The 13751-nt window shown below is 49.0% G+C and overlaps 1 protein-coding gene across 2 annotated transcripts in view; it reads right to left on the bottom strand.

The window, feature by feature from the left end:
- The window catches only part of Pkc53E (Protein C kinase 53E), a 235858-nt gene extending 223420 nt beyond the window's left edge, over positions 1-12438 (bottom strand). Inside the window, exon 1 of one of the 2 annotated variants that reach the window (XM_065431311.2) lies at positions 12045-12438. In XM_065431311.2, coding sequence (XP_065287383.2) covers positions 12045-12226 — 182 coding nt within the window. In that variant the 5' untranslated portion in view covers positions 12227-12438. The remainder of the gene's footprint in view (positions 1-12044) is intronic. The other variant, XM_065431310.2, reaches the window with a different exon arrangement.
- Positions 12439-13751: the final 1313 nt, after the last annotated feature.

Genomic DNA, 13751 nt, shown 5'->3' on the forward strand with positions numbered 1-13751 from the left:
CCTAAAGCGCTAATTATTAGCTGTTTATTTTTCCGCTAAGTTACGTGCGCACTTTTCTATTTTATATTTAGTCGTGCGACATCGCCTCCCTCGCTGAACGTCTTTATTGAGGCCTGCAAGCTATTCGTAAATATAAATAATAAACTCATGAGCAGTTCCACCTGATGAGCTAATTGTACAGTCTATTTCTGTACAGTCTACAGCGTAACATTACAGACAGGGCAGAGGAGAAGCTTCGGTCGGCCTCATTTCTTCACTCCCCGGGAACGTAACGTACTCCTCGCAATTAAATCCTTGCAGTGCAGAGGAGGCTAGGGCTCATGCCAGGCGAACGATAACTACAGCCGGCTGCGCGTTCAAGAAGACAGATGGCGCTTCGCCCACTGCACGTTACTAAACCTTCGACGACTCCTTACGTAGGCCCCGCGTCCAGCACGGAGCGAGATCTGAGGCGAAGAACAGCGGAGCCCCTGGCGTTTTCTTTCTTTTTTTGTGTCCTCACAAGAAACCAAGTCGCGTCATGGCGCCATTTGCGAACTAACACTTCCCCGTATCTCGCACTACGCCGCACCATACATAACCCGCACTGTGGCCGCACATACCGTATTTACTCGGATCTAAGCCGACCCCGATTCTAAGCCAACACCCTAAAATCGAAAAGCCAGTATGGAAAAAAGAAATATTCAGCCGATGTAAACCGACAAAAAAAAGTACTATAGCCTTCCTAAAGCCTAAGATTATCCATTCGAATCTGCGGCAGCTATGGCGCATGCAACCGCTCACTCATCACCGTCATCGACGTCGAGGTCAACGGGTACCTCAGCGCTCTGTGCACCCTCCTCCCAAATGCGTTGTCTTCTGCGCCGGCCAGTGCGTTGGGAAATGCAAAGCCTCCGAAACCCGCGCCCGAGGACGGCGGCCGGGATGCGTCCTTCCATGCGGTCGTAATCCAGCGACGCGCGGTTGATCCGACCACGCGGCCCAACGGACCGAATCTCCGAATCTAATCCACCCTTATCTAGGCACCCTTTTTTTATATAAGAAAAGAGAAGGAATCGTCGGCTTAGAACCGAACAACTACGGGTATACGTCTCGACTGCGACGAAACCGCGCCACGTGGTGCGTGCCAACGCTCCACAACCTCCATCCGCAACACCCACACCCCACGCCACGGCACAGCGGGAGGCCTCGCTTGTCCGACGTGGACTCGCGGAGCCGGCTCGACCCGGTCCGGAAAGCGCCCCGGGCGGCCCTGGCTCGTGGGGTCCTGGACCGAGAAATCCACTTACGCGCACAGCCCCCTGCGGGTCCCCCTCTGTGGCTGATACGCAATACATGTTTTGGCTCTCTCTGTCTCTCTTGTGTTGGCTGACGCGACCGCAAGCCTTCCTTTATGTATATATGTCACTCTAATAAATTTCGAGCGAAATGTTTCGGAGCACTATCAGATGGGCTATTTATAGAAAACAAGTTTTTCGACCTATGTTTTCGCAAGCTATAGATCTCGCACTTTGTTTTACAGACCTGGAACTTGCCTGGACAAACTGGTCATAATATTACCGTAAGATCTTGCAGTACGAAAAGAAAGCTTGCCTGAAGTAAGTAATGCAAGAGTCGTTACAACATTCATTCATTAGTGCAGTTATTGCCGATAATGAATAAGTTCACGGACACTAACAAGCGCAATACTATGGGCCCCCATATATACACATACACAGACGATTAGACTATCCTGAGTATTTACCTATAGAACCTTCTCTTGGCACAAAGTATTTTACAGGTCTTTTCGATACGTAAAATGACCTTTCATTATTATGTATTTAATTTAATTATTAAGTATTATAGTCTTTAATAGACGCGCGAGTGTTCCCTTTCACCTGCAAAATGTGAAACGCCTGTTATTTGTATGTTGTTCCTGTATCGCAGTTATCTTACACTGGGCATACATTTCGACTCAGCATGTCTTTTTGAATAGATGAAAGAAAAATCACAAATCGGCCTTTTCAGGTATGCCTATACAGATTGTACGCTACAGTAAGGTTAATGTGACTCAATTCTTCACCCTACAAATTTGGGTAAGGGAAGGAGGAGCAAATGAGAGAGAGAAAGAGATGGTGAAGAGGAAAGAGTTCAGTGTTGTTGCAGTCGTAGAGAATATGGAGCCCGTTTGGTGCATCCCAGAATTAGCTATACATTAGAGGGAGCATAAGATACGAGTACTGAGTTCATATATGAATTAGTAAGCTAAATATGTTTCCTCGTGCGGAAAGCTTTAGGTCAGAAGAGGCGCAGAAGTGAAACGCGCATGGCAACGCCATCCCGAAGACCACGCGCATATAGCTGCCCGCGAGGTCACAGATTTTGACAGCGTCTGATTAACGTAGCACTACGAAATATCGCTCACGGCCAACGCCGACGACACCGGCTTTTCTGCGACACGAGCTCCTTAACGCTATCGCGTTAAAAACTCCATCTATGGCGAACTGAGACGTTCATTCGCACAGGGCCCTGAAAGCACGCGAAGAGCGTGGAATCCGGGGCGTAAAACTGACGTTCCATAGGGTAGCGCGGTTTGCGCGCGAAATTTATCCGCGAGAACTCTTGCCTCCTTGCGCTCGCACGTAATCGACGCTTCGCTGCCAGATTAATGAAAACAGTCTCGAAAAAAAAAACGAAGAAAAATGCTACACGATATTAGAGTAATTTGGCGCGCCTATTCAGTGTCACTTTAATGGCACTCGAACGACGCCGAAGGAGGATCGCCACCAATTTGTTTTCGCTACCGCCTGCCGCCAGATTCTACGCCGCGATTCACCGGTGCACAGATAACCCAAGAGTATAAAACGCACGATAGTACGAGGTATAAATTATTGCGTTACTTTCACGCGCGTCGTCTTTTACAGCCGCTTGCACGAAATAGTTTCGCCGCGACGAACGCACAGCCGCTGGCTTCCCGCGAATGGCAGCGAGTAATGCGCCGCGCATTAAGTTGTCCAGATACAAAGTCGGGTTTATCGATGGGGGCCACGTATTTCTTTTCCTCGGCCCCTCAGTAATTATACGATCTGTCACTAACCAGAGACAACGAGGCTCTTCGGGCGGCGAGAACTCGTCAAATTGCCTTCTTTTTTTTAATTTCTCGCTTTTTTTTTTTTTCGTGGAGCGCTCAGCGACACGAACAAGCATTGGTTTGGCTTGCGGGAAGTTTTTTTTCGTACATACGCAAAACATTTCTATGCGAGCGGGCCCCTTCACCTTTTTGAGCGCACGTAGCTTTTTTCATTTATAGAGAGACTGGCATGCACGTACTAAACGGCGACGTTAAAACTAATTACACGGCTTCACTCGCAGTAACGAATATACACGACTGCCGCAAGAATAAAAAATGAAGAGAAACGCAGCAATGTAGCTACTTCACTGGCGTAACCGACGAAATGTTCCTGCGTGGAAGACGGGCGCGAGCAGGCACGCGCATATGCAAAGCAGGTACGCGCAAAGAAAGCCTCGCCTGTCCCTTCTGCGCGCGCGTTCTGGTCGCGCCCGTCAGCGGCAATCTTTCGACGGCGCGCCCAGGAAGGACACACTCCCAGCGACACGCGTTAACAGAGCACACGAAGTCGCACACAGACATACGTGACACGTGGTACAGAGACGACTGTCGAATTATTCGGCGCACGGAACTCGTAAGGAAATTTCGACGTCGCTTAGCGATCGGCTTGGATTTTCTCTTATATAGCAACTCGACGAAATTTCTTTTTTCTTTTTTCGACGGATGGCGTGCTCCGACAAGTTTCGCAGTTGAGAGCACGCTGATCCACGACGAAAACTTGCAGTGCAGGAAAAAGAAAAAAGAGGAAACCTGACACAGGAAAGGACGAGTGACACTGGCTCGTTAGTCTTCGCCATCCCTGCACGCGCTGCATTGAGCAACGAACCCGGTAGCAACTCCGCTGTACGAACCCCGCCTTCGCCCCAAAAGTAACGCAACTCGCACGCGGCTGCAAACGCTCTCGCTCGAACGAATGCGCGTCAACGCCTTCCGAGTGTCGAGATCTACAGCGGCGGTCCACTTTGGCCGCCGCCTAAACGCGAGCGACGGCTCTTCCGCCACCTCTCTCCCCCGCGCGAAACTATATACATACACCATCGGGGACGAAGAAAGCAACGGTTCGCACCACTGCCAAGAAGGCAGTGGGGAGGGCCCGCAGAAACGGGTCGCACCACTTCCCGAGCACCTGCGGCTACGGCTCGGCGGCTCGTCGCGTTCAGTTGCCGCCGAGCAGACGACGGCAGCACCAGGCAGACGGCGAGTGTGCCTGGTGTGCCGGAGTGTACAGGAGTGTGGCGAGATTTCGGCGGCGCGTTCGAGACGCTTCCAGGTGGTTCCGAGGTGCGCGCCCGATGCGAAGCACTCGAACGCGCCGTAGCCCGTGGCCAGTCACGCGTGCTTGCGACATTGAGGCGCGTCGATCATCTTCCAATGACCCCGACGCGTCGCGGCGGTCGCTCAACATCGGGCGAAGCACGCGACTGCCGCGGCGATATGATAATAACTGACAAGGCTCGACGCGTTCCTCAGCTGTATACTACAACTGGAACATCGCAGCTCGGGGCTCCGAATCGGCTTGCGCTTTCTGTTGGACATTTCGTGCACTCTTTACGCTGGCTCCGCTGCCGGTAACCGAACCCGCCGCCTCCCGTCCAGTGTAGCAGAACGCCGTGATCGAAGCGATACATCAATGCGAAAATACAAAAAAACGCGCGTCTGGTAAAGGTAAAAAAAAAATGTCGTTTCCAAAGCACAATTAAGCCTGTGTGCTGGCCAGTTTGTTCCCTCATGCTGGAAGGATTAAATTCATGAGGGAAGGAAAAACGACGTACAGACCCGGGACCATGCACAGTCGAGCACCTCCACACAACGAACGCCGCTATATAAAGATGATGATACGATGATTTATTGATTTCATTGGCGCTGCGGCCAGATATGGCAAGGGAGCGCCAAGCAATGGATAATGAATGGACCGTCGATGGTAGAACGCGGCAAATGTCGGAATTGTGAACCAGAATTGCGAGTGGCAGACGTGACTTGGCTGTAGAGAGGGTTAAAGATGAGTCGCGTTAGAGTGCGTAAAATGTAGAGGTATTGCAATAACGACAACGACTAGTGGCGTACCCCACGAGCATGAACATTCTACTACCAAGGGATGACGTACTAAACGTGTGAGTGAGTAGAACGCGTGTATACCCTATACCCGTGAGCTCTTGAACGCGAGGTGTGGGAGGAACGTGTATTACAAGAAATGCTATCGCAGCAGCAGCAGCCTTAGATAATGAGCTATACGCATACCTTGGGCTGATAATATTCAATGTACCGAGATCTCGCAAACACTTTAAATAAACCTAATGTCAAAAAAAGAAAAGTGGTTGAATCCGACAAACATTGCCGGATGGAGGGTAATTTGTTATCTGTATGCCGGGGCAAAGTACTTTCTTTTCTCTCTGAGGTTCTACTTCCCGACACATTAACAAGACGTAAAGGACCGTTAGCGTCTCGCCACATTTGTCTCAGACTGGAGGCCCATCCCCACTCTAGCGGTACGAGTGAGTGCCATACGTGTGACCTATCACAAGACGGCAGATATGATAACCTCAGTTTGTCGTAATTTTTTAATTGCTGGCTAGTTTCCTACGCTAAATTGGCTTAATAACGGGAAGTTTATTAGGTGTTTGAGTGTCCCACGTAGGTTGCCAATGGCCCCTCAGTTTCTTGCGTAGGAAGAACTTTAAACCTATAGAACAGGGACAGCTACGGAAGAAGCGGCTACGACATGCCACTTATAACGAAGAAATAACTGTGCCTGGGCTCTACTGTGAGCTGTGCGATGCGCGACCGTTACGAAGTGACCTGTACAAAGGATGGTTTCGGAGGCCCTAATCACTTAGTTATAGAAGATCTCGTTCGCCTGTCCGACAATGTATAATGCACGACATATGTATACTTAGCATATACACACTAAGTGCCTCAGAAAAGGATGTAGTTCTAAACACCTGCGGCGTTTTATTGCATTAGCATTAGCTCTGTCAAAATGGAATATGCACGTGCGAAGTGTGGGAAGCCGGTCACGTGGTAGTTGTGTGCTTTATATATATACATATGCATTACATTGTGCTTCGGAGGCACAATGTGTGTCGAGTGAGCTCCTGAACAATACTTTGCAATGTGGTGAACGCGGTTTAAATCACGGATATGGGGCCTAGAAGAGGTGCGACGTCATACTACCGTATTTCTCTCGCTTATAAACCGCAGAACCGCCACTGATCTGTTTTTTTTTTTTTTTAAGTATCGAGAAGTGAGTTTCCACTGCGGCTCTTATTCAGCGTAATATGGAATTCAAGTTATATATAACTAAAAAAAATATTTAGAACGAGAAAACCTCGAAACCGGTACTGCCGTCATGACGTCTACGGTGTCGCCAAAACAGGCATGGCCTGAAAGACAGGGGCGCCTGTAACGACATTAAAAAAGAAATGCGCTTAAGTACAACTGTTAACCATTCTTGCGTCACAGGATTCTTTTTCTTTTTTTCGGCTAGAGCACAACGAAATTTCTTTCTTAAGGCGCCGTCGACTCCAAAACCTTCGCGCCATCATATATATATATATATATATATATATATATATATATATATATATATATATATATAGGCTGTTTTGTTTTTCTTTTTTGTAGACAGTACAATTTTTTTAAAAATCGCCTGTGACATGCATCTGGCGTAGCTGTAGTCCTTGAGCTACAGATCACTCGAAGCGGCGGACTTTGCTCACTCGGGAACACGAAATGTCTAATAGACTATTTAACATAAGTTCGCTCATCAAAACGTTGATTAATTACATTGCGGCACATACTACAATTGATTGTAGTATTGATCTAGTACAACTGCAGCCGGTGAATATTCAAGACATATCCACTTGGGACGCGACTTCTATGGATTTGTGGTCGTTGAGTTATCACGACATATCCGTGCACTTGGAACGACTTGTAAGGATCGCACGGGTTTTGAGATATGCGCCGCGGAATTTGTGGTAAAAATGCACTACTGCAGTACTTTTTTTTTTTAACAAGCCGTTTTATGTACACAAGCACGAAAGCAACTGGAAAGCCAATGTACTTTGTCGCACGCTCTGGGAACGAATGTCTCGGATCCGGTCTCGTCCTGAAAATTCGTTTGAAGTGTAGTACACGCCTCGCAAACTGGCCTGCTACAATTCGTTAATTGCAATAAGTACCGTGAGGTATGTGATTAAAAAGTTCCTTAGTGAGTTCTTGGCAATTGGTCGTTTATCTGGATTTCTCGTGCAAGTAATGTACGCTTCTTAGAGCAATCCAGCTAAATGAGTAGAATTATGATACCTAGCTACAGGCTATCTTTTTGTTTCAAGTCCGTATGGCCTAAACAAAAAAAAAAAGAAACACCCGGCACATTGAACATTCATCTCTTGGCAACAGGGCTCATGGCCACTTTCTCCGGCAATACCTCCCCGCTCACGTGATGACAGACAGGCACAGTGTGAGCCGTAGAAGTGATTCGTCCGAGGCCACGGTTCGGTACGTCGAGCGCTAATATTGAAACAGAACTTGCGGCGAGACTACGGAGCCCACGGTCCCGCTGCTTGCTGCAAGGGATCGAAGTTGCGAAAAAAAAATATGTATGGCCTAAGTTTAACTGACACCCGTAAGCCTCACATACTAGCAAAATTTTACTACCGTTCTCGCTAAGCGGTCAAAGTGCGCGTCCTACTGAGGCGAGGAAGCAGCATTAATTAAACCAGCCTCTTCCAGTTCAACGCCCATGACTGTATCCATTGAAAAAAAAAAGAATGAAGAAAACATAATGCGGCACAGAACGCAACTTAAATTTCTTGGAAAACTGAATGTTAAAAATTTCCATTCGTTCTTTTTTATGTGCGAATACACCTATCTGGTTATGAGGCACGCCATACAGTGCGACTGACTTTGATCACCTGGGGTTCTTTGACGTGCGCCTAAACCTAAGTACACGAGCGGGTTTTTTTTTTTTTCATTTAGCATTCCCCCCCCCCCCCCCCCGACCCCCATCGAAATGCGGTCGCTGCGGCCGGGATCGAATATGAGACCTCGAGCTCAACAACGCAACGCAACAGACAATGGGCTAGCGCGGCGCCAAACATTGAATGCGGAGTTCATGTGTTTTACGTACCGCCAGATTATGGAATTCATTATTACAAACATTACATTATCACATCATTATTTTTATGTCGTCAATTAGCTATTACTAAACAGATTCTGATAGATTGTTATCGTCGCAACCGACAATCTCACACGTTAGGCTGAAACGAAGGCAATCCAGAGAAGCACGGCAGCCGAGGTGGCGCGCTTTTTCATTGAGCATCTTGTGTTGCCATACGGCGCACCGACCGTCGTAATAACAGACCGAGGAACCGCACTCACGGCGGCACTTTTAGATCACGTCTTGCTGCTAAGTGGAACGGCTCATCGGAAGTCAGCCGCCTACCGTCCACAAAACAACGGATTGACAGAGCGCCTAAACGAAACCATTGAAGACATATGCTCTCAATGTACGTGGATGTCAAACATAAAAATTGGGACGACATTCTACCTTACATCACCTTCGCATATAACACGGCGAAACAAGAGACGACGCGCATGACTCCGTTCACCCTCGTTAACGGACGGGATGTACGAACGATATCGACTACAATAACCCTGAAGTACGTATTCCACAGGCTGATGAATTCTAAAAGGATGTATGGTACAATAAACCAGATTACAATTCAAGTAGCTGCATTTCAAGAAAATGTTTACCTTACACACAAAGATATATCACTTTCCATACGGGAAATGCAACTTAACAAAGCAGATGTCTGAAATTACGAAAATTTCGTTTTTATTAGATCCTGCAGCGCACGTACGAGACTGCGCGAATGTGTTAACTATAGAATGGAACATGATGTTTATGTTCGACAATTTCAACATTATTACCTTTTTGTACGACAGCAAATAAAAGCCAAATACTATCTATGGAATATAATTTGCTAAACTGCGAAAATGCACGTCCGTTATAATATGACACACAAGAATAAGCTTGAACTTTTCTTGCCCCAGTTCTTGAGATCCTTATCTGGCAGTGGTTATAGCGAAAAGTACAAACTGCATGCAATGAAGTTCTTCACGAAGCCTTCTTGTCTTTAATGAATAGAATACCAAGCTCACAAGTTCTTCACATTTTCCAAGTAAAAAGCTACAAGGCTACAACAATGCACATGGCAATAAGTGAGGCAACCTTTAACAAAGTGGCAGGTTTCTTTTGCTTCTCAGAAACAGAATGCCCAGTGTTTAATCCCTCTTCTTAACAGAAAGATACTAAAAATAGTGACAATAGAATATATTGTTCCCCTAGCACAATCAATTAACCAAATGTGACAAGAATTTCGCTCAGAACTCCATAGTATTTTTTTTTTAAATTCAAACAGCACAGAAGTGAAAACTCCAGAAAATTGGTTTGTATACAATGACCCACTGACCATTACTGACATACAATACAACAAAAAATGTATCAACGAGCACTTTAGAAGAGGCTCACCCTTTCATTTTATGTATGTGCCCCCCCCCCCCCCTCTTAGAGGGGTGCACCTCATTTCTATTCGCTTTTGTTAGAGAAGGAAAAGACAATTCTGCTGAAGGCAATGATTACATTACTCCCGCTGAAAACCATTGCTAACGCCATTTTCCACTACAACTGCCCCAACAGGAGCGCATGGCATGACGAACGATTATGGGTCAAACATGTAAATCATGAACACTAAATGTTTGTATAGTACATCACACATTACGAAGAACCGCTTTATTCTCACCAAGCTATGGCGACCAAGGCACGACACGCGCTGATGGTATGTACATGTGGTAAAGGTTTACGCCCGCGATGATATGCATAGATGAGGAAGATGAGAGTCAGTCACCAATTGCGCTCACGTCTCACAGTTGCTGGTTCCGAGATAGTGTGGCCGAGGGGCATGCGTGGTATTACGCCGCGCATGCTCCTATCACACACTATCTCGGAACCAGCAACTGCCACCCTGCAGAGCAAAGCCGTCCGTTCGCGCGCTCCACACAGCAGTAGACGGCACTGTACAATCTTGCAAAGAACTAAGAGCTCGAGGGCCCGACCTGCCTACAATAAACAGCCCACTTATTTTCGCAGGAGCATTTACCTTGTTTCATTTTTTTTTACCTATAGATATTAGTCACAACATGTAGACATTGTTTTCTTCTACAGGAATTTTTAGGATATCTTATCTTGCTATCCTGCCATCAGAGCCTATGTGCGAGCCCGAAATACTTCTCTATGAAGGGTTTGCGTTTGCACAAGCTTCAAACAGTCTTGCACGGCTTAACTCTCTCTACATAGAACTGTCGTTCAGAAACTAATACGTTCTGCCATCCATATTTATGATTAGTTAGTATCGCTACAATCCATACGGCAGTTCAATTTTGGAGATAAGAAGGGAACACCTGCCGATAATATCCAAATGCTATCCAAACTTTTCTATTGAACAGCGGAAGTCAAATTCTCTCAAGCGTCTCTTCTGAGCTACAAACGAACGTAGATTGCTTACATTATCCTCTCCGTGATAATGAAATCTGTCTCATCTCAAGTAATGCCACGGACTCTGTTCTGAATGTTCTCAGCGATGGCCTGTCACGCTATGCAACATCGTTTTAGTGTTGTGCATTCGAAAAAGTGCGCCCTTCGTAACGTAACAGCTAACCCTCGAAATGTCATGAAGACCAAAATTCTTAAAATTTCTTCTATCTAAACACGATGTCCAACTATGCAGTCGTAATGATTAAAGGCCGACTCTGTAGCTAGACACCTGCGGTGCCTGCGCATTTTCCTAAAGTGTCAACGTGCTGTAGTTTTCGGACGGCGGTGCGCTGAAGGGTTCGAAATGTGCACACCGGCCGGGTATCACCTTGCTATTTAGAGGAACCGGCCTTATTTAACGGAAGAGAAAAGCTGATGTATCTGCGCAGTCATCGTAAGGGGTTCCGCACTTTCGGCCGAGACAGATGTCTGCACGCCACGCCAGTTGGGAGACCGCCAGGTGCCACCCACTGCCAGCAAACTTTACACCACGACCAACGAAAAAAAAAAAAAGCGCGCAGTAATAAATATGCTGCACATAGATCCGCAACTCCGAATAAACTGCATCAAGAAGCCACGAAGAAAACCATCAGACGGCATGACTTCGTAAGAAATTCCTTTCGCGAAGCAGTCACTAATCGAGCAAGTTGCGCCCGACCCAGTTTCTGTGCGTGCCATCCTACGGCACCCCGAAACGCCGGATCAAGAACGAAAACAAATCGTTGTCCAGGCACGTAAAAAATGGCAGCAGGGGTGCGTTACGCGCGTCGAAATTACCGGTTCCACAAAATGACAAGTGGGGGAAACGGCAGCCGCTCGGCTCGCAGGTATCGCACCGCGCGCGGATGGGCGTTCCCCGCTCTCGCAGACGGCTTTCAAATCAGCGCACACGACGAAAGGAGCCAGCGTGCGAGCTCGCACGACGGGCGCGCGTGGCAGAATCGAGCGAAAGCATCGGGCACCTTGTATCCCCTCAGCGCTAGCCGAAGGAGAAGCGCACCCGAGCCTTCGAATTAGCGACGAGGCTCGGCAGCTCACGCCGCGTGCGGCTATCGCGCTGGCAGCACGCAAGCGGCGTGTTTTCCTCGTGCGCGCTGTCAAAGCCGCGGAGGACGGGACCGCCTGCTCCGGATCGAGAAGGGGGCGCCCGAGGCCAAGGACTCGGCGAAATGTCTCGTTGCTCTGCTCCCCCGAGTGTTTTTCACGGGCTTTCCGCGAGGCCCGGGAAGGGTACGCAGAGAGGACCGCCCGTGGTCCGGTGGCGCGCTATCCCAACCGCTGCTGCAGTAGAAGCAGCGCGCGCGAGGTGAAAGGAAGGAAAGGGTTGCGGATTCGGCTCACCAGATGAAATCCTTGCAGTGCGAGCAGAAGGTGGGCTGCTTGAAGAAGCGCGGTATGAACTTGTGGTCCTTCACTTCGAAGACGTTTTTCTTCTTGAGAGCGCCTTTGCGCGCTCGTAGCCGGAATCCCGAAGTGAACTGCTCGGACAGCTGCTCCTCGCCGCCGCCTCCGTCGTCTCCCATGGCCGATGTTGATGGGGGGCCGACCTTGCCGCTGCTTGCGCCGAGCTGGCTGGCTAGGGAGACGCCGCACTCACACAAAACACACACACACACGCACACACGGCGAAGGCACGCACACCCACAGCGGATGCGCCGACGACGGCGAGCACGGCAAGACGCACCGACCGGCCTGCTCCACTGCTGCGGCGGCGGCTGCTTGCCTGCCGGCGACGCAGGCGCACTGCTGCACACGCGCGCCAAGCGCTCGCAGCGGGCGACGAGCGCAGTAGCCCCCGCCGCGCCGCCACCGCCTCCTGCGGCGCGCTTCTTTTCTGCGCGCCTGTTGCTGCACGCTCCAAGCAAGACGCCAACTGCGGCGAGGGCCCTGCGATTCGAGAAGCCCGCAGCAACGCAACAACCACGTCCAAGAAGAAGAGCCGGCAGTTAGCGCGGCGGCACCGCAAGTGGTGCATTATATACTTCCGGCCTTCTCCGGGGCTTGCACGCGTCCACATCGAGCGGACTGGCCGGCGCTTGGCGTTGTTTTCTGTTTGTCTTTCTCGCGAGAGAAATCGACCGCGCTCAGCGGTTCACTTTCGGTTCCGCTGTTGAAGGCACCCCGCTGATATTTCGCCGGTGCGGTCCGTATATTTCCAGTTATTGCGCGTCTGTTGCGCGAGACCGCATCGAACGAGTTTCGCTGGCGCGGCTATATTGCCTTTGCTGAGGAAACAGTAGGCCCACTCGCCCGTCTACACCGTACCTGGTATTAAGAAATACTCCGCTGTTCGCAGTAAGAAATAAATAGCGGTTTGGTGTTGTCTTCTTGTTTCCAGCCGGTAATGTACCTGCTCCCTGAACGCACAGCATAGGATAACACCCAAAGAACGGCCACTCGGAAACCAGTCTCCGCAGGCGGATCTTTTCCTTCTCGCAAGTGATGTTTAGTTTATTCTTTTATTCTTTTTATATTTCGATATCGCAATGCAGGTTAAAGTTCGTTCGTTAGCGCCACTTTTCTGTCCGTAAGTTACGCGCACAGAAGAAAAAAAAAAGGATGTGCTCGAATGAAATAATGACACCGCGAGAATGACATAAATTGCCCTCTTTGATTTGGCTGCACTTCCTGCACTATAGTGCAGGGAATGCATCACGTTCGTCCTCGATTTCACAGTGCAGCGCGTACGTGCCACGCGAACTGCGCACTTCGATTTCACTTCGTGCAAGGCAAGTTCCGCACCAGTTCACTGTTCTCCTGTGCGCTCGCTTCTCCTGGGAACGTCGTGCAAGCTCTCGGCAGCAGACGACACGGCGCAGTGCTAGTTTAATAATGGCGGTGCGTACGTGAATACCTCCCGCTTTTTGTTGTAACAGTTCGTGCAGTTGGCACAAGAATGCGCAATACATCTTCGATGTCTGAATTGTAGTGAGAGCAGCTTATAGTCGGATACAACTTTAGAAAAAAGGGGAGGCCCCGCCCAGATGACCGAAGCGGCGAAGTCACCGGCCGTGCGGCGCATGACGTCGGTCCAGAGTGCGCGCCCAT

The sequence above is a fragment of the Dermacentor albipictus genome, chromosome 8 (assembly GCF_038994185.2).
Source record: "Dermacentor albipictus isolate Rhodes 1998 colony chromosome 8, USDA_Dalb.pri_finalv2, whole genome shotgun sequence".
Lineage (NCBI taxonomy): Eukaryota > Metazoa > Arthropoda > Arachnida > Ixodida > Ixodidae > Dermacentor > Dermacentor albipictus.